The sequence below is a fragment of the Sturnus vulgaris genome, chromosome 9 (genome assembly GCF_052056855.1).
Source record: "Sturnus vulgaris isolate bStuVul1 chromosome 9, bStuVul1.hap1, whole genome shotgun sequence".
Classification (NCBI taxonomy): domain Eukaryota; kingdom Metazoa; phylum Chordata; class Aves; order Passeriformes; family Sturnidae; genus Sturnus; species Sturnus vulgaris.
Genome location: NC_142251.1, coordinates 30,940,103 through 30,965,346, shown reverse-complemented (window position 1 = coordinate 30,965,346; position 25,244 = coordinate 30,940,103). Strand labels below are relative to the sequence as shown.

Sequence of the window (25,244 nt, the reverse complement as noted above, 5' to 3'; positions counted from 1 at the left end):
CTCTGCAGCAGTGGGAAGAGTCTGGGCTTGTGCTGGGGATCACAGCACGACAGGTGTGTGATGGATGGACGAAAGGGAGGCTGGGCTGCACCAGTGTCTGTGGTCACTGTCAGTGCTCACTCAAAGCTGGCTTGGGAGGCTCGCCTTTGGAGGGGTGCAAGACCTCCACCTCAGCTTGAAACTACCAAGCAAATCCATGGCCAGTGAAACAGAAAATTATGTCACTTGCTTCAAAGAATGAGAAAGGAAAGCACTGCACGCTTTCTTCATTGGCTTTTTTCTTTCTTTTTTTTTCCCCTTTTTTTTCTTTCTTCTTTTACATTGAGGCAAGAACTAGAGAGGACAAAGTGTTAAGAATGAGGAGATTAGAGATACTGGCTACGTTATTGGTATAGTTGGACAATGTATTTTTGGAGTCTTAATGCAGTGATAGATAGAGAAAGGAAGTGGGGAGCTGGGAAAGAGATCCCCTGCTCAGTTTGGCATTGTGGTGGTGCTGGAAATCAGAAATCAAGTAATAGGATTTCACTATCTGGATCAGCCTCTGGCTATCTGCAACATTTTCAGGAAATCACTTCCCATCTCTGCTTCTATTTCCTGGGCTATCAAATGAACACAGTGATATCTGCCTCCTCTGAGTGCTCTGGCTGCATTAGAACAATAAAACATTTGGGCGGAAGGAGTCATAGGTGTGATTTATGAATCCAGCAAGGTCAGGCTGAACTGCCTGTAAACAGCTAAACAAATCACAGAATGAGGGAAGGGTCTCCTGAAGCTGAGAAGATGCTGATGCTCGGTACAGTGTTCATACACAATGAGGAGGAAGTGAAGCCTGAGGAAGTGAAACAAATCTCTCCAGCTCTGTCTAAACAGGGGCAGCTAAAACCAATGTGGTTTTGTTTCTCACCTTCCACATATCACCTGCACCATGCTGCAGTGAGTCCTTCAAGCATATGGTGTTATTGGGTCTTTTCAGAAAGAGGTTTTGCTTGTTCAGTTCTTCTGTGTGGATGTTTTATTAAGATGCTCTGTATGGGTGTTTCCCTACATACAACTACTTATAGCATGATTTTATACTTGAAGGCAATAAAATAAAACAACTCAATGAGATGAGATATTGAGATAAACAATTATGAGGAACGTTTATACACTGTAAGAGTCTCTTAAATTGATAACCATCAGTTCAAGCCAATATACCCCATGGTGCTAAAGAAGGAAAAAAGGAATCAAAATTGCAGAAGGTTTTACAGAGAATTTATGAGCACTTTTTTCAGGATCAGTCCATAAAGACTGAAGCATAGCTAGCACTATGCACTTACTTATGGAAATGCTTACTGAGAAATCCCATGATGAATTCACAAACTGTTTCAGGGAATTAAATTGGGAAATACAGAAATGAGCTTTTAAATTTTTTTCCCCATTTATTAGTGTATATACTCAGAAGAAGAAAGTGCTGTAATAAATTATCAAACTCCTTTGAGAAATGTGGCTGAATAGACAGTGAAGTGTAGCCCCTCCAAAGTTCTTGGGCACACTTGCTCCAGTTTCTGTTTTACAAGATAAGTGGATTAGTATGGACTGGTTTCTGGTTGGAGTTCCCCCCAGCTCCCCAAGATAGACTTTCACTGTATTTAGGTATTTCCCAGTTAAGACAAGATTTGTAGCACAAATAGATACTAACATGCATCAGTCACTATCATCTTTCAAAGAGCTGGAAGCTGCTTTCTATGTCACTCCTGATGCTTGCATGATCTGATGCTGTTTCAGTTATAGTTTACTGGCAGTATTCCTAAGAAAGTGTTCCTGTGCTGTTTCCTTGCTGGAGAGTGTGCCAGGCATACGGGCCATCCCTCAGCCCAGGCCACGGCTGTGGATGGCTCCTGTGGTGCTGAACGAGGGAGCTGATGCCTCGCAAGGTCCCAGAGGACTCATATGTGATCCTGCTCACAGTTGTGAATTGAAATATAAGCAAGTAAGGACACCATATAGATAAGAAGGCTTGATGAAATGAATTAGCAGGCATTAAGAAATGGCTGATAGTTGCGATAGTTGTGAATGGAGGAAGTCCCCAACACCCAGTGCCAGGCTAAGGCAGGCAGCACTGCTCACATAAGCGTAGGGGGGTAAAGGATTGTGACTGTGCAATTTTTACCTTCACTTTCCACTCTTATCTCCCTACTGACACACACAGACACAAAATCTGTCTTGCATCTCTTGTTCCTTCAGATGGCAGGATTCTTACTGAAGCACTCATGTGGCTGTGTGAATGAGAGTCTTGTTTGTCTCCCTGTGTACTGAAACTTAGTTCTTATATGTACTTTAAAGGTTTTAATGAAAAGCATCAAGAATCAGAAAGATCTTCGGTTGATCAGAGATCATCATTTAAGTTACACCTGTGTTGTCCCTTTTCGCCATGCTGCACCACAAAATCTCCCTCAAATTTATTTCCTGGTGGTTGCATATTGGAGCACAAAACTCCACAGCAGAACCTGAGAACTGTGTTTGGAGGGTGTCCTAATTACACCCCAGCTGGGGAGCCTTGATCTGGTTCTCTAAATGAAAGTCCAGTAATTCTGGTGAAAGGAGGGGACAGACATGCGATGGGTTTGTTTCATTTAAAAAACTATGGTGAAATAATTTCTTATGATTATTAAGTAGCCTCAACAGTTTCAGGCTGCAGCCAAGACAAAGCTGGCTGGATTTGTGTTAGGAGGATTATTCAGTTGAAATGTATAAACGCATCTCTTAGTCACTTCCATTTCATGGTGTTTTGCCCTATTACTTGTCATCAAAGTGAAATTTTCTTGTATGCTTGCCCAATGTACTTCATGTTTTTATCTTTACTGTTTTCTCCTTGTTTGGTTTAACAGGGTTGATTTCAGATTCCGTCAGTAATTGTGGGAATTGGTGCTACTTTATTAATGCTTTGCAGATCATGTTTGCTACTTGCACCTCCCTCTGCAGCAACACTGAGCACTTTCCTGATCCCTTTGGGTATTGCAGAACAAAGAGGTATTGGGCTGAAAACCAGCGAAGAGAAAACAGATCCAAAACTACACAGAAACTCATATCTGCTTACTGGCAGTAGTTTTTGCCCTAAGGCAATGTGACAGTGGCATGTCCTCACAGCAGGAGGCAGCTCAAGATGATCAATATAGGCGATAGAAATATCTGCACAACACATCAAGGGAAAGCCTGTGTTTATAGTCGTGGTGGTGCATGGTGTTAGGGATATCTCCAACTGCCAGTAAGTGACATGAGTAATGCTGTCAAAAGTTCCAGGGAGAGATGGGATCACTGCATACCCAACCAAAAGGTGGAGGGAAAGCAGAGGATCCCCATACTTTGTTTAAATGAACACAGGCTCCTTCTGATCAATGTTTGAAGTGGAAACATTTCCATGATCAAGCAGCCTGGCTTTTGACCTTTCTGCGTGGCTGTTTACCAAATTTGTTTGTGATTTCTCTGAGCCACCTCTCCACTCTCTTGCACTGCAGCATCTCCGTCTGTGCCTAGGATGACTCTGATTCCAGACTTCATGAGGGCATTGGTCACAGGCTGTAATTTAGACATTAATACTCTTTCAGCAATAAAAACCATTACTTGGATCTCCCCCAGTGAGTTGTCCAGTCCTTTTGTATGAGCACTCCTTTGTTCTCATCTCACGTTTAACTGTTGTCTTGCTAAAGCATTGTTTTGGTGAATCATATCTATCAAAATGTGTTTTCCTCTTTCCTGTTCTCCCACTTGTTTGTGCTTTTTTTCTTACCATTACTCTTATTAAAATGTCTCCACTTTTGTTTCCCTTTAAATGTTTGAATAATTAGCAGCAGTGTGCACAGAAAGATTTGTTGATGTGATCTGTTTTACATGGCTTAATGGGTAGGAAAGGGGGGACAGTGGGGAGAGACTTCATTTAGCACCTTTCCAGCACTTCCTCTGCTTCCTGTTTGTAGAGAGAGCATTCAGTCAGCTTTTCCAGTGTTCCTCTAATTTTTAAATGCATGTTTCCCAAATTTATTCCGCAGGTGCCAACGAAAAAGCTGAAGAAATATGAGAGAGAATACCAAACAATGCGAGAGAGCCAGCTGCAGCAGGAAGATCCTATGGACAGATATAAGGTAGGGAAATGCTATATGGGAATTTGGTGAATGCCACGAGGAGTGAGTTGTCTCCAGCAGTTAAGCACAGGTGTGTGTATCATGCTTACCTTGCTGGGATGTGCCAATGCAGGCCTTAGGGAAGTGAAGGCAAACTCATACCCTTTCTTGAATAAGCACTTTAAAACTTTGGACTTAGTCTTTTTTTCAAGAATATTTCAATCACAATTTGTAACACTTAAGACATCTGCAAGTAGCCACATATAATATTTTTCTTCTTTCAGTTTATATGTTTGTAGGTAACTCTTCTGCTGTTGCACTTTTACGGGAGATCTTCATGAGCTGCAGAAATAAAGGGTGATTCAGCTACAGACACAGAAAGGAGAAAATACACATTGTTCTAGTGCAAGCTGTGTGCAGTGGCATCCACAGAGACTTTGGAAGATGAGCTCTTCCTTGGCTGATACGATCCTTTATTATTCATTCCTGTTTATACCAAGCTTCAGTAATTTTTTGTTAAGATAATACCTATTACGGTGGGACCCAGAGCTCTCCTGGGGTCCTGAAGTACTACTGCAATAGAATTAATAGTGAAGGATATTCTTCTTTAAAGGAGCAGAGAAATAAGGTTCAGTTGTTAATATGCTAGCTTGATAGCTGGAAAAGAGCTATTCTTCAGTTTTGGGTCAGCTTTGCTTATCTTTACAATGTATTTGCTTTCGTTGTCACAACTATGTTCTGTTGCCATAGATTTTGTGTGCTGGAGGCTCCGCCTCTGGGCACAGACTTTACTGAGTGTTCAGGATCTGGTTTTTCCTCGCTCTGTTTTGAACAATTCAGTTTGCTCTAGGTGAAGCTGTCAGGGGTGAAGCACTTTACTGCCCACTGCCCAGGATAGCTGGGATGTGACATTTCTTACATATCCTTGTATTGTTTTCCTACTATTCTTCATTGTGCCTTAATATATTAAGTGCCATTTGCGGTTGTTATGGAGTCTGTGATTATTCACCACTCCACACTCCTGGCAGAGTGCAACAGGCTTGACATGGTCTGTGAACATGAGAAAAATGCACCATGTTCAGAAAACCAGAGTATGGAAATGTGTGGTGAGAGTGTGCGCCTTAATTCATAAATGTGACAAAGATGACTTACAGGTACTAAGTCAAACTGATTTTTTTTTTTTTTTTTTTTTTAAAGAATTTGCCCATAAGAAAATTATGTTTTAAGTGTAGGTTTTTTGCTGTCAAAGGGTGGAGATTTTATTGTTTATGAGACTTAGGAGTGCTGTAGCTGCCGAGGGCCAATAGCAGGTATGATCTACTTGGAAAAAAACACAGCTGGCTGCTGATTAGCTTTTAAGTATTTTTCTAGTGGTTCACTTATAGTACTGTGGAATTAAAATAATGCTTAGAAAACAAATAAGGGTTCTTTAAAGCTCTTCTTTAAAGGAAGTGTATTAACTAATTAATCCCAGTCAATGAACAGTGAAGAACATTATCCCAAGCTGCAAATGAGGATTGAGGAATGACTCTCGGCCACTGTTGATGTGAGTCACTGTCACAGTCAAGATCACAGCCCAGGGTTTTGGTTTGCCCTTCTGAAATTCACTGTGGTTTTTTTTATTAAGCTGGATTTGGTCTGATCCTCCTAAGGATGCTGTGATTAGAGAGTCCCTGTGATAGGTTAATTGCACATTAACTTCAAAGTCTAGATACATACTTCAGTTGATGAGTGTCATGGAAAAATGCTTCTAAATGTACTTTGTTCCTTGTCTTGCTTGTTAGATTTAATTGATATGTGAAGTTGAGGTTGGTAGGAACTGACATTTCAGGAGTGTTTCCAAAGGGCAGCAAGAAAATGTCGCTTGTGTGGATCCTCCCAGGCAGCATGTGGAGTGCCAGCCTTGTTTTTCGCTTGTCCTTTAGGAGAGTTCTCTGCAGCCTGCGTGGTCAGATGCATTTTGTTTGGGCAGCACCTGGGTGCGGCTTCCACCAACCAAGCTTGGCTTGGGAAAGGACAAAAGCCAGTCTTGTGTAGAAGCACAGCACTGCTGTCAGCTCCTGCTCTGTGGGCTGTGCCCCACAGCCCTCCAGCCTTGTAATTTTTAGTTTCTCGTCTCAAAACAAAGTGAGGTTTTTCTGCCTAGGAAGGGGATGTTTCTTGGATGGGATGACTGGAGTAGAGATCCCTGCAGAATGTTCCTCATATAGGTCAAGAAGGAAAAGAGCTCTCAATCGGTTTATAGTTTTTTGTTATAAGTTTTAGAGTTTTTGTTACTAGCAGAAATTTGTCAGGCCCACAAAGACACGGGCAGTTGAGAGCTGCAGTGATGAAGAATATGTGAGTAAGATACCTCCCTATGACACAGCCCTCAGAGGAAATGCCTTGATAGTCTTAAGAGAGAGGGAGATGGGCTGGTTTTGCACTCTCTGGCCCATTAACCAGTCGGGGTTGCCTGACAGTTTAAATTCATGTGCTTCCATGAGCTATGTTAAACACACAGTGGTTCCTGCATAGCACGTATTTTACATGTTGAGATTTGACTTACCAAAATAACAGTATTAAAGAGTGCTGTGAGTTTTGGTGTTTGTTTCATTCTGTTTACAAGTGTTATTTAGGAAAAGTGCAGGTTTTTCTGGACATGTTTTCACTTTATTTTCCATTGCGTTTAACAAATTATCAGATTTTTTAAAAGGTGCAAAAGTGAAATATGTTCTAAATCGTTGCTTGTCACCAAACTTCATGACTTTTAGTTAAAATAAATTACAAATTCCATATAGAAGCCAGGAGGAAAAGTGAGTTATATGCAGAAAAAAATAGTAAGAGTCCAGGATGATTTTTTTCGAAATATTATGGAGTTTTTTTTCTGTGTTTGAGAATGCCTCATGTAACAAGATTTGGGTTGAATTGATGAGAAATTTCCAGAAGTGAGCCTGGGAATTGATTTAAAATAAAGAGGATTTAGATGTACAAAGAAGGGCTGGAGTTTTGCAATCAAATGCTGCTCTTCTGTTCTACCTTTTCCTCTGTCGACATCTTTGTGCAATGGAGAAGTTGTGTGAATAAATGTGTAATTTGGACATAATAGCCTTCTCTGTAACAGCCGTCTCTGTGTTTTGAAGGGGAGGCAAAAATTAATACACTGGTCATTTTTATTCAGTTGTGGCAACTGAATGTTAACCATCATGAGGAAAATCATGATGACTTTTATTGTGGGACCTTGTCTGTTGTTTCTTTAAAAAGTGTGCTGGGCCACTTTGGGGAATGTTTCTCCAGAGTCACCAAACAGAAAACACAACTGCCTCCGAGAGCCTCTGTGTTGCTTACCATGAGAGGCTTTCCTGGATCACTTCCTGTAAAAGATTTTTGGGTTTCTAGATGGAAGTTCAGAGAATTTTCCTGTAGAGCTCCTCCAACATCAAGAGCTCTTTCCATTTGGTTTATGAAGACCTCAGTTTGCTCACATGCAGAAAGTGATTTTTATTCAGTGTTTTCATTCCATCATTGAGGATCTGTTCACACTCAGAGGTCTGGCATTTGGAATTCTTGATTTAAGTCAGCCAGCAAGTCAGGCAGCAGCTTTCTCACTCTGCCACAAGCAGGATAGGGGAGAGAATCACCAGAGTAATAGTGAAAGAACTCGTGGGTTGAGATGAAGACAGTTTAGTAGGTAAAGCAAAAGCTGTGTGCTCAGCAAAGCAAAACAAGGAACTCAACCACCCCTTCTCACAGGCAGGTAGTTGTTTAGCCATCTTCAGGAGAGCAGGCCTCCATCACAAATAACAGTGACGTAAGAGGACAAATACAATCACTCCAGAGGTCCCCACTTCTTTCTTCTTCTCCCTGTTTTACATACTCAGCATGGTGCCATATGGTCTGGACTGTCCCTTGGGGTCAGTTGGGATCAGCTGTGCTAGCTGTGTCTCCTCCCAGCTCATTGTGTACCCCCAGCCCCCTCACTGGTGAGGAGGTACAAGAAGCAGAAAATGCCTTGGCTCTGTGCAAGCCCTGTTCTGCAATAAGCAAACCGTCTCTATCCTATCAACACCTTTTCCAGCACAAACCCAAAACCTACTAACCACCATGAAGAAAACTAACTCTACCAAATGCAGGGTGTTGCTGAACAGAAAGAGAATTGCTTAACGAGGTTGGTGACTCGAGGTTGGTGACTCATTACGCCTCACTTGAATACAGCACAGAAAAGGATGCATTATGGCCACTAATCTCAGGAATTGCTCCTTGGTGCAGCCTGGAAGGGAGCAGAGGGTGGAGTTCAGCCTTTCAGTCATCCTGAACTGAGGCTTGCCTACTGCTTTCAAGTTTGCCGTCTTCTTTCCACCCAGAGTGTAATGGAAGTGGGAGTATATATCTCTAAAACTCATAACAAAAAACACAATGAAGAATAAGCAACTATTTTTTTTTATTAGAAATTTATTTATATCCTGTTTTCACTGTCTTTACACCAATGGTTGAAAGCAGTATTTGGTCTGTGACTTTACAGGAGGTAAGTTGATTTGTGTTTGTGTGTATCAGCATTGTTTGTCTTCTTTGGAAATGCAGTATCCTCCTTTTAAAAGCTAACCTGAGTTCACCAGCCACCTTTTGTAACCAGGAGGAGGAATTTGGGAAAGAGGGATCTGTTATTTTACTGCCTGTAGAAACTGAGCAATACTGACGAGAAGGAAATGGTTGTCATAGTAAGTTTAGTGTTGTGGAGAGGAGGCAGGAAGCTGACTGTTTATACCAGGGCCAACTAGTAAGTTTGACTATTTGGCTGATGCCAGTTACAAAATGTTGCCTCTGATGTGAGTCTTGCTGTAACAGACCAGCTCCGTCTGTAGAACTTCGTCATTGTGAGCCTATTTCATAAAGCTGTAAATATTTCACAGCCTGTGGAAATAGTTTGCTACACATGAAGAGAGCTGTTTGCTCTTCCTGTCTTTACTGTTTCCTGTTAGTTTTTATTTAGACTTAGGCAGACTTAAGAGCTTCCTCCTGAGAAGGGAGGCAGTTTTACACTGCTAGACCTGGGGGGAGGAGCTGAACAAGACAAGCCACCTAATCGGGCATAGTACCCTGGGTGGAGGAAGAGTAAAGTTGGCCCTGTGAGAACCTCTCAGCTGGACATTCAGAGTTTGGTGAATGAGCTAAAAACATCTTTTAGCTATTGACTGGATGCCCAAGGTAAGAGATCTTTAACTCACTACCAACGTGCCACACAAATTCTAGTTTAAGAGGAGGATAGTGCATTTCCAAGCACAGAGCTTGCTTACCCGCTTGTCTGCGAATGCAAAGCAGGAACTCTCAACCTCACACTGCGTGCCTTGCTTTGCAGACACTGAAGCTTTTGGCAAAGACATAGCAAAAATGGTAAAGCCAACTCGGTTGTTTTGTGAAAGTCATAAGAATTTGCTGCTTTCTTTCTCTAAGCAACATCTCTGTGAAAAGGTATTGGTGCTGCAGAACCTGGTCCGACTCAGGTCTCAAGTTTAGGTGCTCAGGTCACTTTCTGACAACCACCAGAGCCGTGTCTATAAAAATCAGCATTTTTAAGGTAGTCTGAATGAAATACAGGAAAAAAGGTGTGTTAGAAATTGTTACTATTGTTATTATTATTGATTGCAATTTGGTTTTACACTTTAAAGCTTATATTATTTTTACAGAAAAATATTACTTTAATTTCTAAAATTCCTTGTCCCAAACAGACTACAGTGCATTTAAAATAAGAAAGATCTCCAAAATGGTGTGTCTTTTGGCAGTGATTATTTTAACTGTTTTAAGACAAAGGCATTTTATTTAGATTCTGTATAAAACAAGTTACTCAAAGTACGATCTTTTGGAAGGGAAACAAACTTACTTCCCTGTACACAGCAGTGCCTATTCTAGTTACACAATAGAGTCACATTACGGAAAGAAAATATGTAGAGGTTCCACTTCCTGCCACAGAGGAAGTTCCCACAGAGAAGAGACCTTTTTTTGCATCCTCTTAGAGCTCCTGTTTTTGTTTAAGACAAACATGCAAAATCTGCTTGTGACAGAAATGAAAATTGCAATTTCATAGTTGGGAGTTTGGAAAGAAAAAATATCTGAGCATAGCTGGTGAGTAGGAAGAAGTGAAAACAGGTGAACAACGTACATATGCAAGAAATCACATTTTGTAGGAATGCATTCACTGAACAACTCTTGAAAAACGCGTTAAGTGCTAATATATATTACTATATATCATTGACTTTTACTGATATAGTTGGACTTTTACTGTTTTGTTTTGGAGAACATAAGTTACCTTTCAGGTGAGAAGTCCTTTTTGAAGATCTCAGCATATAAGTTACTGTTTTTCCAGCTATGAGTTTCTGTATGAAAATGGTGCTTTTCCTTGAATTTCCATAGCACAGAGATTCCCTTTGAAGCCTGTTTTAGTATGGAAGATACACAGTGATGGAAAGCCAGCACAGTTTTTTTTCTTAAAATCCATTTGGAGGAAGGTACCTCTCCCTCACCTGGCTGTGCTCTTCTGAAAATGAGAACTTGTATTTGATGTTGACACCCTGGAAGTCCACTGACCCACAGGCATCTTTTGAATATGGTTTTGTTTCTCAGCTCTAGAACAACAGTCACAGATTTCTAAAGACAGTTCATTCTCCTGTTCACTCACTTTCAGTGGTTAATGCTCCAGATAGTCATTTCTGCCTGTGTGGAGTGGGTAGGGAGGGCAGTGAAGCAAGGGCCTGCAGCCTCTGAGTTTTCATTTTCTGTTTCTGTCACTGTCCCCAGCAGGTCCTGGGTCTGTGCTCGGGGATGAGCTCCCCTCTTCACCTGGCACTGTAAAGTACACATTGGTGTCACTGGCATGAGTTACAGAGAAGTGCACAAATGGCGATTCAGGATGTATGAGCTGTAGGGAGTTCCCTGCTAAGTGCTGTTCTTTGCTGGTACTGCAGGAGATGGGAAGTTGGCACTGCATCACCTACTCTTTTTATGGATCTCTGCAAACAGAATTTTGTAAAGTAGAGCCAGGACAGTTTTCTACTTTGATTGGAAGCATTATTATGAGTAACTCTTTAATTGGTCCCTGTTCACTGCTGCTGGGTGGGATTTTATCTGCATGATTTCTTTAGGTGATGAGCAAGCAAAACCAAGTGCTTTTGTGGAGAGGTCAGTGTTTACTTTTGACAGGGAAACACTACAATCATTGTGTCCCTTACACAACACAAACCAGTGGGATGTAAGTGGAATAGCTGCATTTGCACTGCTGGCTTAATTCACTGTTGTTTCCCAGAGCAGCAGTCTTGTCTTAATGTGCACTCTTGCCTTTTCAGTGTTTTACACACATCATGCACTTGCTTATTGCTCTTTGTAAGGATTAACTTCCATTCCTGGTTGTTCCTTTCTTTCCACAGAGGGAAAACCGCAGACTCCAAGAAGCAAGCATGAGGCTAGAGCAGGAGAATGATGACCTTGCCCATGAGCTTGTAACAAGCAAAATTGCCTTACGGAATGATCTAGACCAGGTAATGTTAACAGAGTTGGGTCCCAATTCAGGCTTGGCAACAACAGTATGAGGAGCTCTGCTTTGTGCTTAAGTGAAAGCATGAACGCATTAAAAGTGTAATTATTTTTGCCTTTATTTTCTTGACAACCTCACTCTTAGCTGCACGCAGCTGGATTTCCACATGCCACTGTAGACATTCAGTGGGGTCTGGTCAAGACTGATTGTTGGGGATTGTTTAGAAAATGTAGGCCTTTAGGCAGATAGCAAAGAACGAACATTTCCTTGAAAAAGGTATCACGTAGTTCTTAGGAGACTAGTTTCAAGGGAAGCTGTATTGCAGATTGTCTGTGTGGATCTCTTTCACAGCACTTTTAGTATAGCCAACAAAATTCAGAGATAATGAAGTGGCATGGCACCAAAAATTCAAAGGGTTTCTGGGTGCTCACTGATAACTGTTCGTGTTCCCTGTGGTATGTGGTGGGCAGCCCTTTGCCTCATAGACAATGATTTTCAGAGAACCACACATTCAGCCCTCTCTTTCTGCACTGCGGGTGTTGGAGAAACTGGAATGAACACAAGAAAGGAGGAGAGATTTGCAGTTCCTTCAGAGCATATCTTAAAGAGTTCTTTCATCAAAAATATCCTTGTAATCTCCAAGTTCTTTTGTTCTAAGACATTAAACTCATCAATTTTCCATTCTTGCACTGTTTATTTTCCTTTCACCCACAGAGCCTTATACACACTAAGCAATGCAGAAATCTTTAATCTATCTCTTCAGTCATGGAGATGGTAGAGCTGGTTCTGCTGCCCACAAACACCACTGTTATCATCATTAATCATTATTACTGTGGCAGAAAGATAAGCTGATACTACCACAGTGGTAGAAAACCAAACTTCAGCTCAGAGACAAGTTCTCTGTGGTTACTTGTTTCCAATGCTCTTTTCCCTCCTGTAATTTCAGCAAAGTCAGTGTTAATTGGCCACAACCATTTCCTGTCCTGGACCTCATTAATGAACAGGAAAGGTGGTGAGATGCTATGTGTGTTTCTCAGCTGGGGAGGCCTACAGAATATATCAAAACATTGAGGAATACATTTCTCTCCTGGTGATTGGTGAGGACAGTGCTCACAAAAACAAAGTATTCCCAATATATGTCACCCCAAGCTTGGTCCTTCTGGAGAAAGTCATATTCTCAATTATCAGGTTTCTTCACGTAATACTTATTTGCACTGATAAACCATTTTATCTGCTGGTCCTGTTTGTCTCTTACACTTGTCTTTGCCTGAACACTTTGTAGGGTACAATGCAGACACCTAATTATTTTACAGTTATGTTTTCCCTGCTCACAGATTAAAAAATGAAGTTACACAGGAGGTAAATCATGCTGCTCTCACTTAGAGTAATATTGCTCCCAACAAAAATATTCTATACACCACTGTTTGTGCTAGGACAGGTAAACAATTGGCCAAAGGGTCCTTTTGCACAGTTGTTGAAACACAGTGAAATAATTTTGTAAGTGGCTAACTGAAAAGGGAATTTCATACCAAAAAGTTACATGAGCCCTTAGAGGGCAGGAAAAGGCAATGCTAAAACCTAAATCTGGTGTATTTCTGAGCTGTATATCCCAGTGTGTTTGTACTGGCACAGATAACAAGTATCTTGGATTCTAGGCTGAAGACAAAGCAGATGTTTTGAACAAGGAACTTCTCCTGACCAAACAGAAGCTAGTGGAGACTGAGGAAGAGAAAAGGAAGCAGGAAGAGGAAACTGCTCAGGTAAGGCATTCTCCAGCTTTTCCCATTTAGTTAGTAAATGCAAGAAAAATGATATGCAGAAAAGTGTGGATGTGTTGCAATTATGTAAAGGATTTTGCCTCAAAATGCAGTTTCGATTAAAATTCTATAGTGCCAGTGTAATTTTTTTTCTCAAAGTAGAGTTTTCAGTGTTTTTCTTTACTTGAGCTCTGAATGTTTACTTTTTCATAGCTTATCCTCTTCCAAGTATTCCAAGTAGTGATTGTTGTCACTGGTGGTGAGCAATCTCAGCTAAGGAGATATGATCAGACCTCTTAAATATCTAAATGAAGAAACCAGAGGAGTTGTTGCCTTGTAAGAGCCCATTCTGGATTCAGCTCCTGGATCGTTTAAATAGCGTTCCTACCTGAAGCTAGACCCAAGAGCAGAAGAACAGGGGTGCAGGTTGGGAGAATTTTGCTGACTAGACCTGGCTTCATACTCAGCTGCAAAATACTTAGTCTTTGTTCTGTAATCCTATATATCTAATGTGTACGTTTCAAAAGTGATACCCTGATTTTTATTTTTGCTCTTTGGCAATGGTGACTGCAACAATTAATGTTAATTTGTTGTGTCTCTCTAAAATTGAGCTCTCTGTTTGCCGTAAATAAGGCAGTGAGGCTTTTTTCCTACTGAAAGGGCTCTTCAAGTGGAATGGTTCTGAAGGAGAGATGAGTTAGCTGTGTTTTCACTCAGTGTCATAGACCCAAACAGATTTTTTTTCTCCTGTTATGGAGATGACAGTGATAATGTTGAGAGATTCTTCTTCTTCTTGTGACATCTCCAAACAAACAAGCAAACAATCTAGCCAAACCTGCTGTGACACTGTGCAGAAAAACAAAATCTAAATCAGTAAACCCCACTTAATAGTAATGCTTTTTTTTGTGTTCTGTGGACCATGATGTACCACCATTTAACACAGAGAATGGGAATTAAGTTACAGGAGAATTCTCTACCCAGGGATAAAGGGTCACAGCATAGACTTTTTTGTTTATCACTGATATAATCAGTATTTGTAAACTGAATAAATCAGACACTTGTCTAACTGGAATTTCATAAGAAGCAGCTGTAGAGCTATTGTAGACACAGTGAGACACGAAGAAAACAATCTGATGACACATTTTGAGAAGCTCTGTCAGTATACTGTGTAACTTCTCTTCTTCAATTCCTAGCTGAAGGAAGTATTCAGGAAGCAGCTGGAGAAGGCAGAATCTGAGATCAAGAAAACCACAGCCATCATTGCAGAGTACAAACAGGTACCATTCTAGAGACCCTCTCTTATATTTCTTCTTTCATCCTGTTATGAGAGCTGAATTTTCAGCATTGCAGATCTCATCCTTCAAATAAGCTCCACCTTTCAGGCTTTTGGAGAGCAATGTTGTAATTTGTCATAAATCTTGTGGCTTTCCTAATAGTCTCCTAATTAGGCAGTCAGGAATAACCTGTCTTTCAGGTAATTTTAATACTGTAGATGAATGCTTCTGTACTTTGTGACATAATGCAGTATAAACATGATAAACCAACTCATCCATAAAATGTCCTTGTCTCTGTGTTCTGGTTCTGTATTGAATACTGCTGGGTTTTTATCATTAGCAGCAGCAGCAGCAATGGAGTTGTTAAGGGGGAATCCATATACATGAGTGAGGCAGAATTTAAGAAATGTTGGTTCAAGCAAAAACCATTGTTAAAAAGTACAGATTCTATTTTAGCATAGTAAACTTGAGCTAAGAGACTGCTTTCTCTGCTCCAGATTTGTTCCCAGCTGAGTACCAGGCTGGAAAAACAACAAACGGCCAGTAAAGATGAACTGGAAGTTGTGAAGGTGAGAACAATGTCTCTACATAGGGGATATTTCTAACACAAGTGTTGCTGAATGTCAGGGATACAGAATGAAACATGAACTGAAGCTTAAAGTACATCAATAGTCACACATGCATTTTTCAGCAGATGTAAACAAGGAAAGGGTTTATTTCCTTTTGTGGTTCTTTATCTTGCATCAGACAGTGTGGAACTCTAAAACTGAAGTGCACTTAGTACTTGGCTTTTCTTTTTGCTGTTAAAATATATACTTCTGGTAAAAAATTTAGAGAAAACAGTATTTATATGGATGTTTTGATTAACTGAAAAAGAAAAGAAGACTCTAGAAGACAAAACGTGTTGTTTCTCAAGTGTGCACAGCGGAGGGATTGGAATTGGCCAGATTGGAAGGTTTATATATGAGTTTCTGTAATTTAAGTAGAATGGTTTAAGTAATTAAACTAAATGGCACAGCTAGGACCATCCCCAGAATATCCACAGGGGTTCCTCTCCCTTCTCTAAACCCCTTACCAGGAATGCCTACATAAGAGGTAAACATTCCCTGATAGATACTACTACTACTACTACTAATAGTTCTGAGTAGGCAGAGTTGTTTACCCTCTGCTTTAGCTTCTACATATTTCTTTAGTACTCAAGCTGAACTGGATTTGTTGTTTTTTAGTGACTTTTTAATGTTATTGATAATATTTTAGGGGTGATGTTCCTATATTCTGCTGAAATAGCTCAATATCCTGTTACAGTCTGTGCAAACCAGGCCAGCTGTTTCATCTACTCAGATTTAATTTACTCTTCTGAGTTGTACTGTCACAAATATTACGAAGCTTTGGGTAGCAAGAAGATTCTAGTATAGGAGCAAAGTCTCTGTGCTTAGAGCATCCTTAGATTTTAGGAATTTTTATACTGGTTAACATACCCTGGAAATTGTTCGTGAACTACTCAAATTCTTTTCATGCCAATTATAAAAACTGCAGTACTAGATGGTTTGAGATTGACGCATAAAATGACAAATAAAATGGCTCTTCCAGGACGTACAACAACTCCTGTAACATGGATTAAGAATGAACTTTCTGGATATTTCAGGGTAAAGTGATGGCCTGCAAACACTGCAGTGAGATTTTCAGCAAGGAGGGGGCACTGAAGGTTCCTGCTGTAAGCACAGACAACAAAGGCATCGAAACAGATGATGAGAAGGATGCACTGAAGAAGCAGCTGAGAGAGATGGAGCTGGAGCTTGCACAGACCAAACTGCAGCTTGTGGAAGCCAAGTGCAAAATTCAGGTATGTGGAATCCAAGTACAGCAGGGTGGTCACCTTAACCTCATGCTTAGTCCAAAATTATTCTAAATGATGCAAAAAATTGTTCCAAAAGGGAGCACATACGTGCATACCTGTATATCTGAACTTTCAGAAAAAAATTCTGTCTTAAAAAGAAAAGTTGATTTTATTTGTATGTCTAAATATCTTGTGCTGTTTCAGCAGTTTGAATGTCTTCTCTCTCGAGTGCCTGGGAGATTGCAAGGGAAGTGCTGGACTGCAGGGACTGAGTGTGAGGATGCTTCTTTGTTAATTAATTAGGTTTTGATCAATTCTGACTATTCTGCTTTCTTAGGAGCTGGAGCACCAGAGAGGAGCCCTTATGAATGAAATCCAAGCTGCCAAAAACTCTTGGTTTAGCAAAACCCTGAACTCTATCAAAACAGCCACAGGCACACAGGCACCCCAGCCGCCCCTGCCTCCCAGAGAGGGCAGCACATAGTTCCAGCTGCAGCCGACACAAGAGCACAAAGAACAACACAGCTGAAACCTTGGAGGATGCTTCCAGTGGTCTCTCCTCCTGGGAAAAGGACAATGAGGCAGGAGTGCAGGCTTGAAGTGATCTTCCGTGTTTTTCATTCATTTTCTGATATGACCCTTTTCAAAGGGGGAAAAAATAGTCCTGGTTTTTGTTGAACTCCTACTTCCCATACTGCCTTGCTGAAAGCCACGTTCTGATACCTTCATACTTTTACACTTTATTTTATATGACTAGATGTTAAATAAATATTTCAAAACTAGGTCTTTAATACACATGTAATTTGAAATTATTTTTGTCTTGCATAGAAGGTTTTTCTTCTTCTGGTGGAGGAAGAGAGAGAATGGAAAATGGACAGTACTGCAGCATAATTTCTCCCTAGAAAGCACAGTGTAAGACATTGAGGATAACTTAGGCCCTGGGACCATCTTAAAAGTTTATCACAGCAACTGTGTCCTGCAGAGAAGCACTTTTTGTAAAGTTTAGGCCATAGATAGGCTTGTGCTCTCCTGGCAAAATTACTATGAGCTTCCCTTACAACTTCTAAGTTTGGATTGGTTTTTCTTCAGAAATGCAAGTAGTGCAGGTTTTGTAACAGTGTTGTTTAAAGGCTATTTATAGCTAAACTGGAATTTAATACGAAATCTCTTAGTTCCCTTTTTTAAATTCATGTTTATATTAAGAATTCTAAGGAATAATTCCTTCCACTGGGATAAAGGGAGAACTGTTTTGACACTTACTTGATATTTTTGCTGAGAAGCAGAGTGGAGACCTTGCATGGTTTTGACCTCTTGTAAATCCTGTGCATTAAAGGGTGGGTTTTATGAATAAAAGTAATGAAAACTTTGCCCTGGGTCTATATTCAGATTCCAGATTTGACACAGAAATGAGGTATCAATCAAGAGGCTTGTGCTGCACTGATGAATAAAATACCACAGAAACAAGATCTGTTTGCTAGAAGTGTTTGGTTAGGAAACACTTTGTTGATATTACTTATTTTTATAAAAAACAAGCATTTTCAAGTGGAATACAAGCCCTAGACTTTCCTGTGGGGGTAGATTTCCGTGGTGATTCCCAAACCAGTCTGGTTGTTTTATATCTCTTAAGGTAAGAAAGTTCAAAAACATTTGTTTTGAATAAACATAAAGTGTTCGTAAAAATACTTATTTCATGGAAAATTAAACTGTTGCTTGAACTGATGGAATATTTTTTTAATTATATGTGTCACATCTGAAGATGGTCTTGCAGGTAAATATCATTGCTGGACTAAATGTTGTGTATTAATTGTTTCATTTACAAGATTTTTGCAGGGACACTAGTTCTGTTTTGATTTTTTTTTTTTTTTTAATTCTAAGGAATGCCATATATTGTTGGTTTTGTACAATAAAATTTAATAATACCCATCTTGTGCTTTGTTGTCAAGCATAATTGTGAATTATTTTCAACAGGGTAGTACAAATTTAATGTTACCAGTGCCAAAGGAAAGAGTCTAAAAGAGAGTCAGCTGATAGCAGTTGAGGATCAAAATATAATCACCATCCTGACACAATTCTCTCTTTTAAGAATAAAGGGTTAAAAAACTTTAATATTTTAAAATGTATCTTCAAGAACAGTGATAATCTGGAATTATTAATATAGTGAGGAACAAAAGGGGGGAAACAGAAGCTATTTCTTCTGCAAATGTAATCAAAGGTCTTTTTCCCTTGTCACTGTCTTGCTCGTAATATTTGCATAAATGTTTCCATTCTCTTGACTGACTAAACCCAGTGTTAGTCATTCACTTACCAGTTCCACTTCACATTCAGAATGTGAATCTGAATTAATAATAAATCTGAAGTGACATTTAAGGATACCTGGTGAACTTCTGATTGTTGCATTTGAGAGTACAGTGCCCATGAGGGGAAACTGGTTATTTGACAAGTGTCTGAATTTTTCATTTCATTTATCTTACATAATTCTTACTGAATTTTTCCAATCATGGTTTTAAATTCACTTGTAAGAATGATTAAAGAAATGTGTTAAGCTGTGACTTCCTGAGCAGATGAGTTAAGAGCTCACTCCTGGTCACCCCTCCAACTCCTCATTATTCAATCCTGTCCGTTATCCTTATTGTAGTATGTACTTGAGATAATTAAAAACAACAACAAAAATAGATGTGGGTAGATTTATCCCCCTACAGTTCATCTTTTGTCAAGTGAATGAGTTAAATCACCTCAAAGGGTCCAATGAGTGCAAGCAGATCATGGAAGTGGGACTTTACAAGTTATCAAAAAGGACCTGGTAAATAAGGTCACCACATTTCACAGAATGAGCTTTGACACAATATTCATTTTCTCCGTGTAGCTGCTTTTTGACTTTGGAAGTTGAATTTCAGGAACAAAACCACATTTGCTACCTGCTAATCATGATTATTTCAAACTCTTGTAAGGATGGAAGCTGGCTTATCTCACCCAAAGAAAGTTTCAGAAAGCAATGACCCTAAAGGCAGTAAACAATTTCCACCTTCCAGCTGTAGATCCAAGGTAGCATTTGTAGCAGTGGCATTTGGAAGAGTAATATTTAGCTGGAAAGTGCATCTTCTCAGCATTACTGAAAGAGTAAGAAAATAGCTTTATGGCATTATCTTGATGAATACTCAGAATGAAGGAAAAGAGCAGGACTCCATGATTAAACCAGGCAAGCTAAAATTCTATCTGTCGACTGTAGATGCTATTGGGAAATTTAGTTTCCTGCAAGAAAAGAAATCTCTGTGTGACAGAACTACCTACACACATATTGTTGGTGATTTGTCAGGGATAGCTGGCTTATTGGTCAGCTTTTCAGCAGGAAACATCATCCAAGTCTCACTGAAACTGTTGTTTCCATGTGGCACTGGAACAGCTAACACAGCTCCTAAGTCTGGAGTGATTAACCTTTTTTCCCCTGAGTCTGTAGTAAATTATGTGTTCACATTAAACTTTTATTAAAATTAATTTTAATTTTATAAATATATATGTGGAACTAAAACCTATTTTTAAATTTTATTGAGAAGGCACCATTCTGAAATAAAGTCTTTACTTTGATTAGGAACAAACCTCCAAAGAATATTTTTACTACAACTTTTATCTTGTTGGACTATAATCTGATCCTAATATGGGGGCAAAAAAAAAGTCCTTCTTTTCACTTTAAAAAGTTGCTTTTCCTTTGATTGTAACACTTTACAAGCTAAATGAAGCAAGGCTGATTTAGTTACATGGTACATTTGTGAACTAGTCTTGTATTATCTTTGTGAACCAAACTTAATATCCCAAAGTAATAGAACTTAATCCACTTAGTTTACGTTTATAAATGTACTTGGAAAGGAATAAAAAGAAAAAAAGATAGAAAACACCATGGGTGGAGAAGCTAAGAAACTGCAAAATCCCTGAGGTGCATCTTGCATTAGGGTTTGGCAGAACCAGTCTCAGGAAGGGTAGTCAGTCATGTAATCAGTACTGCCAGTGGATGAACCTGCCCTTGTCCTGTCCATTAATGAGGATTTAACTTTACAGCTAAGTTACATTGCTAGAACTAAGATGAAGTGCTTACACAGGTAAGCAGTATTTTTTTTCTTTGTTAGACATTTTAAATTACTTCTCTTAGTTGGCCCTTGAAATTTCTTTTAAGATGAATGATCATCTCTGCCACTGTGTTAAGAACAACTTGAAATAAAAACAGCCCTTTACAAGGGGAGATGGAGATAAAAAGTCAAGAACTGCAAGAGTTCAGCCCCTTCACAAAGCATGAAGTATCTTGTTGACTTCAGAGTAGTGATGCCACTCATTGACTGAACATGGTAGTTTAGGAGTAAATAAAAATCTGCATTTACTGGCACCGAAGTATCAAAATTTGAAAATCACATGCCAGTCTTTCTCCATAGGATGAAGGCAGGGCTGTTGTTCCCTTCCTTCTATGAAGTAGCTGCAGTGAAACCCATGAAAGTACTTGTATGTGTGGGAGAACTATAATCAGGTGATTTTCATTTACTCAGAGGATTTTCTTTACTGTTAGACTCAGGGATAATTGGCAACTTCTGCATCATCTCCTAAGCCTAAACACTCTTGGCTTTGAAAACAGAAGCATTCTTACATTAAAGTGCTGGTGTTCTTCCAGCTGCTAGAGAGAAAACAGTAGTATCATGTCTGATTGATTGTGAAGAGAGGGCAGAGATGATCCCCTCAGGTCTGAGGGATTGCTGTGGCTGACAAGTACTCCCTGTCCATACTGGACCCTGCTGAAGGGGCTGCTGTGCAAAGAGCTAGCTGCACCAGATGTGCAAACACAGAGGTTAAAACTAAATTATTTGTCTGTTTATTGTGCTAATATCCTACTGGGAACTGTCCCGTTATCTCCTTCCAGGTAATAACACTAAAGGCAGATACGATGAAATGCTCAAGTTTGGATTTCTCAGGTTTTAGGGGAGGTGTACATCACAGTAGCCTTTAGAATGAGCTAATCCACAGGTGGCTTTTGGGAAATGCAAGGAATTTGCAAATGGATAAATAATGCTCAGCATTGATCAAGAACTTATCCTTCCCAGGTCAGAAGTCAGCACAATTTATTTCAGAACTGTGACTTAACACATACAGGTCTATTCTCCAGGAATACAGGGCTCTCCATTTCTCCATGGTCCGAATGGCTTTGCTACTGAATGTATTTCATGCTATTTTTACCTGAAAAACAAAAAAATGGGTAGACAATTAGGATATTACTTTTAATTATTTTCTTATTCAGTGGGACTTGCTTTTATTTAACCTGTAAAGGAATATATATGTATCTTTGGAGAACTATATCTTACACACAGAATAATATATAAGAAACTGAATAACAAGGGGATAAATACATCAAAAGGACTTGGTATCATAAATTTCATTTGTGATTTGATACCATCAGAATCCTGGGCTGTACTAATTTCCTTACAGTTTCTCTTATTTTTGTATTTTATATAATACATGGATGGTACTACCAATGCAAACCATGGCAGATGTTCCCAGATTTTTCTTCAGACCTCAATTCCTGTCTTTCAGTAATCCCTGGGTTTGCCATTCTGCTATACCACTCTCAAAAGCTGTGTGAGAAGCTCTCTTGAGCCTTGGGAACTCTTTCTTTTGCATGGAAGAAGATTCTCTGACTTCTTTGAACTGGGAAAAGATGACATATGAATGCAGAAAAGTTTCTGATCAAGCATAATCCATGTGTCTGCCATTATGGTGGATTCACTCCAGCACACTGAAAACAGAGCAGCTTCAAATCTCTGACTCTGATAACGAAGTTTTCCAGATTTGGGGTTGCCTCCATGATCTGGGTGTGTCCCAAGTTCACAAATCCTCAAGAGTTAGGAAAAAAGAGCATCATAGAGAGGTCAGACTTCCAACTGAGAACCATTCAGTACTACCACTAGTTGGGTAACACATCCATGTGTTATATAAAGTATGACATGAAGATATAAGTGTAATGTTTGTTATTAAAAGTGCAATTCAATGTACATGGTCACAACAAATGTTTACTTTTTTAATTGTTACAGAATTGTTCAGATCGGTATCTTGTTATCATTGTGTGAACGATGCCGTGTAAAATAAATGGAAATGGAAGACAACGTGGGGATGTTTATTTTCCAAAGCCATTTACTTCAGAAGAAACCTAAATCTGTTTGCAGGAAGAAGCAGCTGCTGTGTCAGGTTTTATGATGCAGTTCTCACCAGCAGCTCTGTTGCACCAGGACACAGTGACTTGGCAGGTTGGCTGTCCAAAGGGGGTGCATGTTAATTCCTGCCTGTTCCTTAGGATAATGTACCTGTTCACAGGGAGCTGTGCCAGGGAGCTAAGGGCTCACCCTGGCCCTCTGCTCCACATGTCAGTCTGAGATTTCCTGTTGCTGTTGGGACGGACACGACACACAAAGCAACAGGTAAAATGGCCTTTTTATTATGGCTGCGAATTTTCTTTCTATACATTCTTCAACACAGTGCCTACTTCATTCACTGGTTACAATAACACAGCTCATCGTGTTCATTGGTATGATGTAGTCAGCGTCACTGTTTTTGGGCAGACTTTCTACAAGAATTTTACAAACAGATAGTAGTTTTGTTTTTCCAACTGCAGGTGTCTGGTGTTTATCCCTGTTCTCTTGGTTCCCATGTGAACAACCTTGTCTTCTTTTTTCCTTCATGGGTAAACACGAATCTTATAAATTTCTTCTGTCAGCTCACTCCTCTGGCTCACAGACCAGCTGTCAGCCGCTTCCACAATTTCCAGCATAGAGAATGCTTTTCCTAAAGGTTGGTCATATACAGCAATGGGACAGTAGTTGTTAAGGACTTCCTACTTCCCTGGAGTACACAAGCCTTGAGGTAGCATGTAGCGTGCCTGAAGGAAGGGACATGGGGGCAGAAGGAAACAGCAAGAAACTGGCAAGTGACTACTAAGAGGCAGGTCTGAGCAAGAGCAGGACAGAGCAGAATGTGCTACAGTCAAAAGTATCCAAATACCTTATAAAACAATTCCTCTGTGTGAGCAACTGCTCTAGGATTTCTTTTCTATTAACTGAAATGAACAGTCGTTGTTCCCAGGTAACAGCCAGAGCACACAGCACTTCAGGGGAAGATAAGGCAAAGAGCGACAAAAGCTGAAGATTAAATTTACCAGCCATAACACTTGGTGTGGATTTACCTCCACATTGCTATCCAAAGCATTTGTCAGGAGAGGAGGCAGCATCCAGATGCTGTTGCAGCTTTCTGCAAAGAAGAGCTCTGTGGAGCTTGTTTTTATATGACAAGAGTGACAACTCTTCCACATGGAAGCTACTGGTCAAAGGGAAGTGCCATGTATACAGAAATGCTCGATATTTAAGGAAACTAAATAAACACTTAAAAAAACTTAAGGAAAAGAGCAAATTACAGGCTCACTTCAAATGCATTTCTATGTTAACAAAAGCATTTCCTCCTCTAGCCAGAACTTCAATTAGAAAGCAATGCCATTTTAAATTGCAAAAATAAGAGCACTTGCTAATATAAGACCACAATTAAGTAGAGAAACTCAAAGATTAGTAGCTAAATTAAAAACCGCAAAAATTTTCCTTGTCTCAGTTGCTGCTACACAGAAAAAATTATAAGGAAGTAACTAAAAAAAAAAAAAAGCCATAAAAGTAAATTCCAGCTGGCCATATTGTATTTCCGAGATAAAATCAACTATCCTGTCTCCAAATGCTATTCCTGAAGATGGTCAGGCTTACGAACAGTCCTATGAAAATTTAGAATAATCACAGTTAATTTTGCAGATCTTTTCTCCACTGCAGATCCTGAAGCACTGCAGCAGAGGATTATAATAAACACCTCAGCACATCTGTTAAAACCACTTTGGGGAATGCCAACTTGAACATAAATCTTTGGCTTCAGGGCTTCTATGAATTCATTTTCATCAAATTTCTTCTTCCCTCTCTATCTCTACAGATCTTTTAACAGATTAATTCCTTCATGTTCACTTTAGAAAAGACCCCAGACCCTAAGCCCATGTATCAGCAAATGAGCTGACATTCCTCAATGTGGTAAAACAGGTGTTATAGCTGACACCTTGTTATAGAGAAATGGACCTTTCCAGCGCTGAAGGGCTGTGTTCTGCCTTGGGTCACACTGTCTATAAAGGACATCTGGGGGCAAATGCTGCCTCCTCTACATCCCTGCTGAGAGAAAGAATGCCATTGTCTTATTGTCTTCTTTCAGGGAAACTTTAATGCCCAGTGGAGCTATAGAAACTTCTTTTTGTTGGTGCTCACTACACCGATGAACAGTAGTTCATTTTCTAGTGTTTATTTGGAAAAGAAGAGCTGCTTTATTTTTCTTTTTTAATATTGGAGGGAAGACAAAAAAAATCCAGATTTTTTTCCCCAATACTTCTTGTGACATACAGATTTTTGTCTGATTAATTAGGGGCAAATAAAAATCCTAAAGAAATTATGCCAATACCTGAAAGGGAAGGACAAAGCCAGATCATCTGCTGATGTGAATTGGAAGAGCTTCATTGGCGACAGTGCAGTTCTGCCAGCTGATACACCAGTTTGGTCTGTGAGAGGAGACAGCGAATAAAACATGAAAACTTAATTATGCTTTCATACCTGCACATACTGTACTGACATAGTAACAGTGTCAGCAGTCATGTTTTTCTTATGATGAGGAAAATGCTTAAAGGAGAATTTTGGTAGCATTACACCAGCATGTTTTTACATGCGTATAGCCAAA

At 39.7% G+C, this 25,244-nt stretch overlaps 1 protein-coding gene across 2 annotated transcripts in view; it reads left to right on the top strand.

Moving 5' to 3' along the window:
* RABGAP1L (RAB GTPase activating protein 1 like) overlaps window positions 1–22,606 on the top strand; it is a 245,443-nt gene extending 222,837 nt beyond the window's left edge. For both annotated transcript variants that reach the window (XM_014874694.2, XM_088170378.1), the window contains 7 exons: window positions 4,029–4,121; window positions 11,498–11,608; window positions 13,260–13,364; window positions 14,555–14,638; window positions 15,133–15,204; window positions 16,281–16,478; window positions 16,810–22,606. In XM_014874694.2, coding sequence (XP_014730180.2) covers window positions 4,029–4,121; window positions 11,498–11,608; window positions 13,260–13,364; window positions 14,555–14,638; window positions 15,133–15,204; window positions 16,281–16,478; window positions 16,810–16,956 — 810 coding nt within the window. In that variant the 3' untranslated portion in view covers window positions 16,957–22,606. The remainder of the gene's footprint in view (window positions 1–4,028; window positions 4,122–11,497; window positions 11,609–13,259; window positions 13,365–14,554; window positions 14,639–15,132; window positions 15,205–16,280; window positions 16,479–16,809) is intronic.
* The last annotated feature ends 2,638 nt before the right edge of the window (window positions 22,607–25,244 follow it).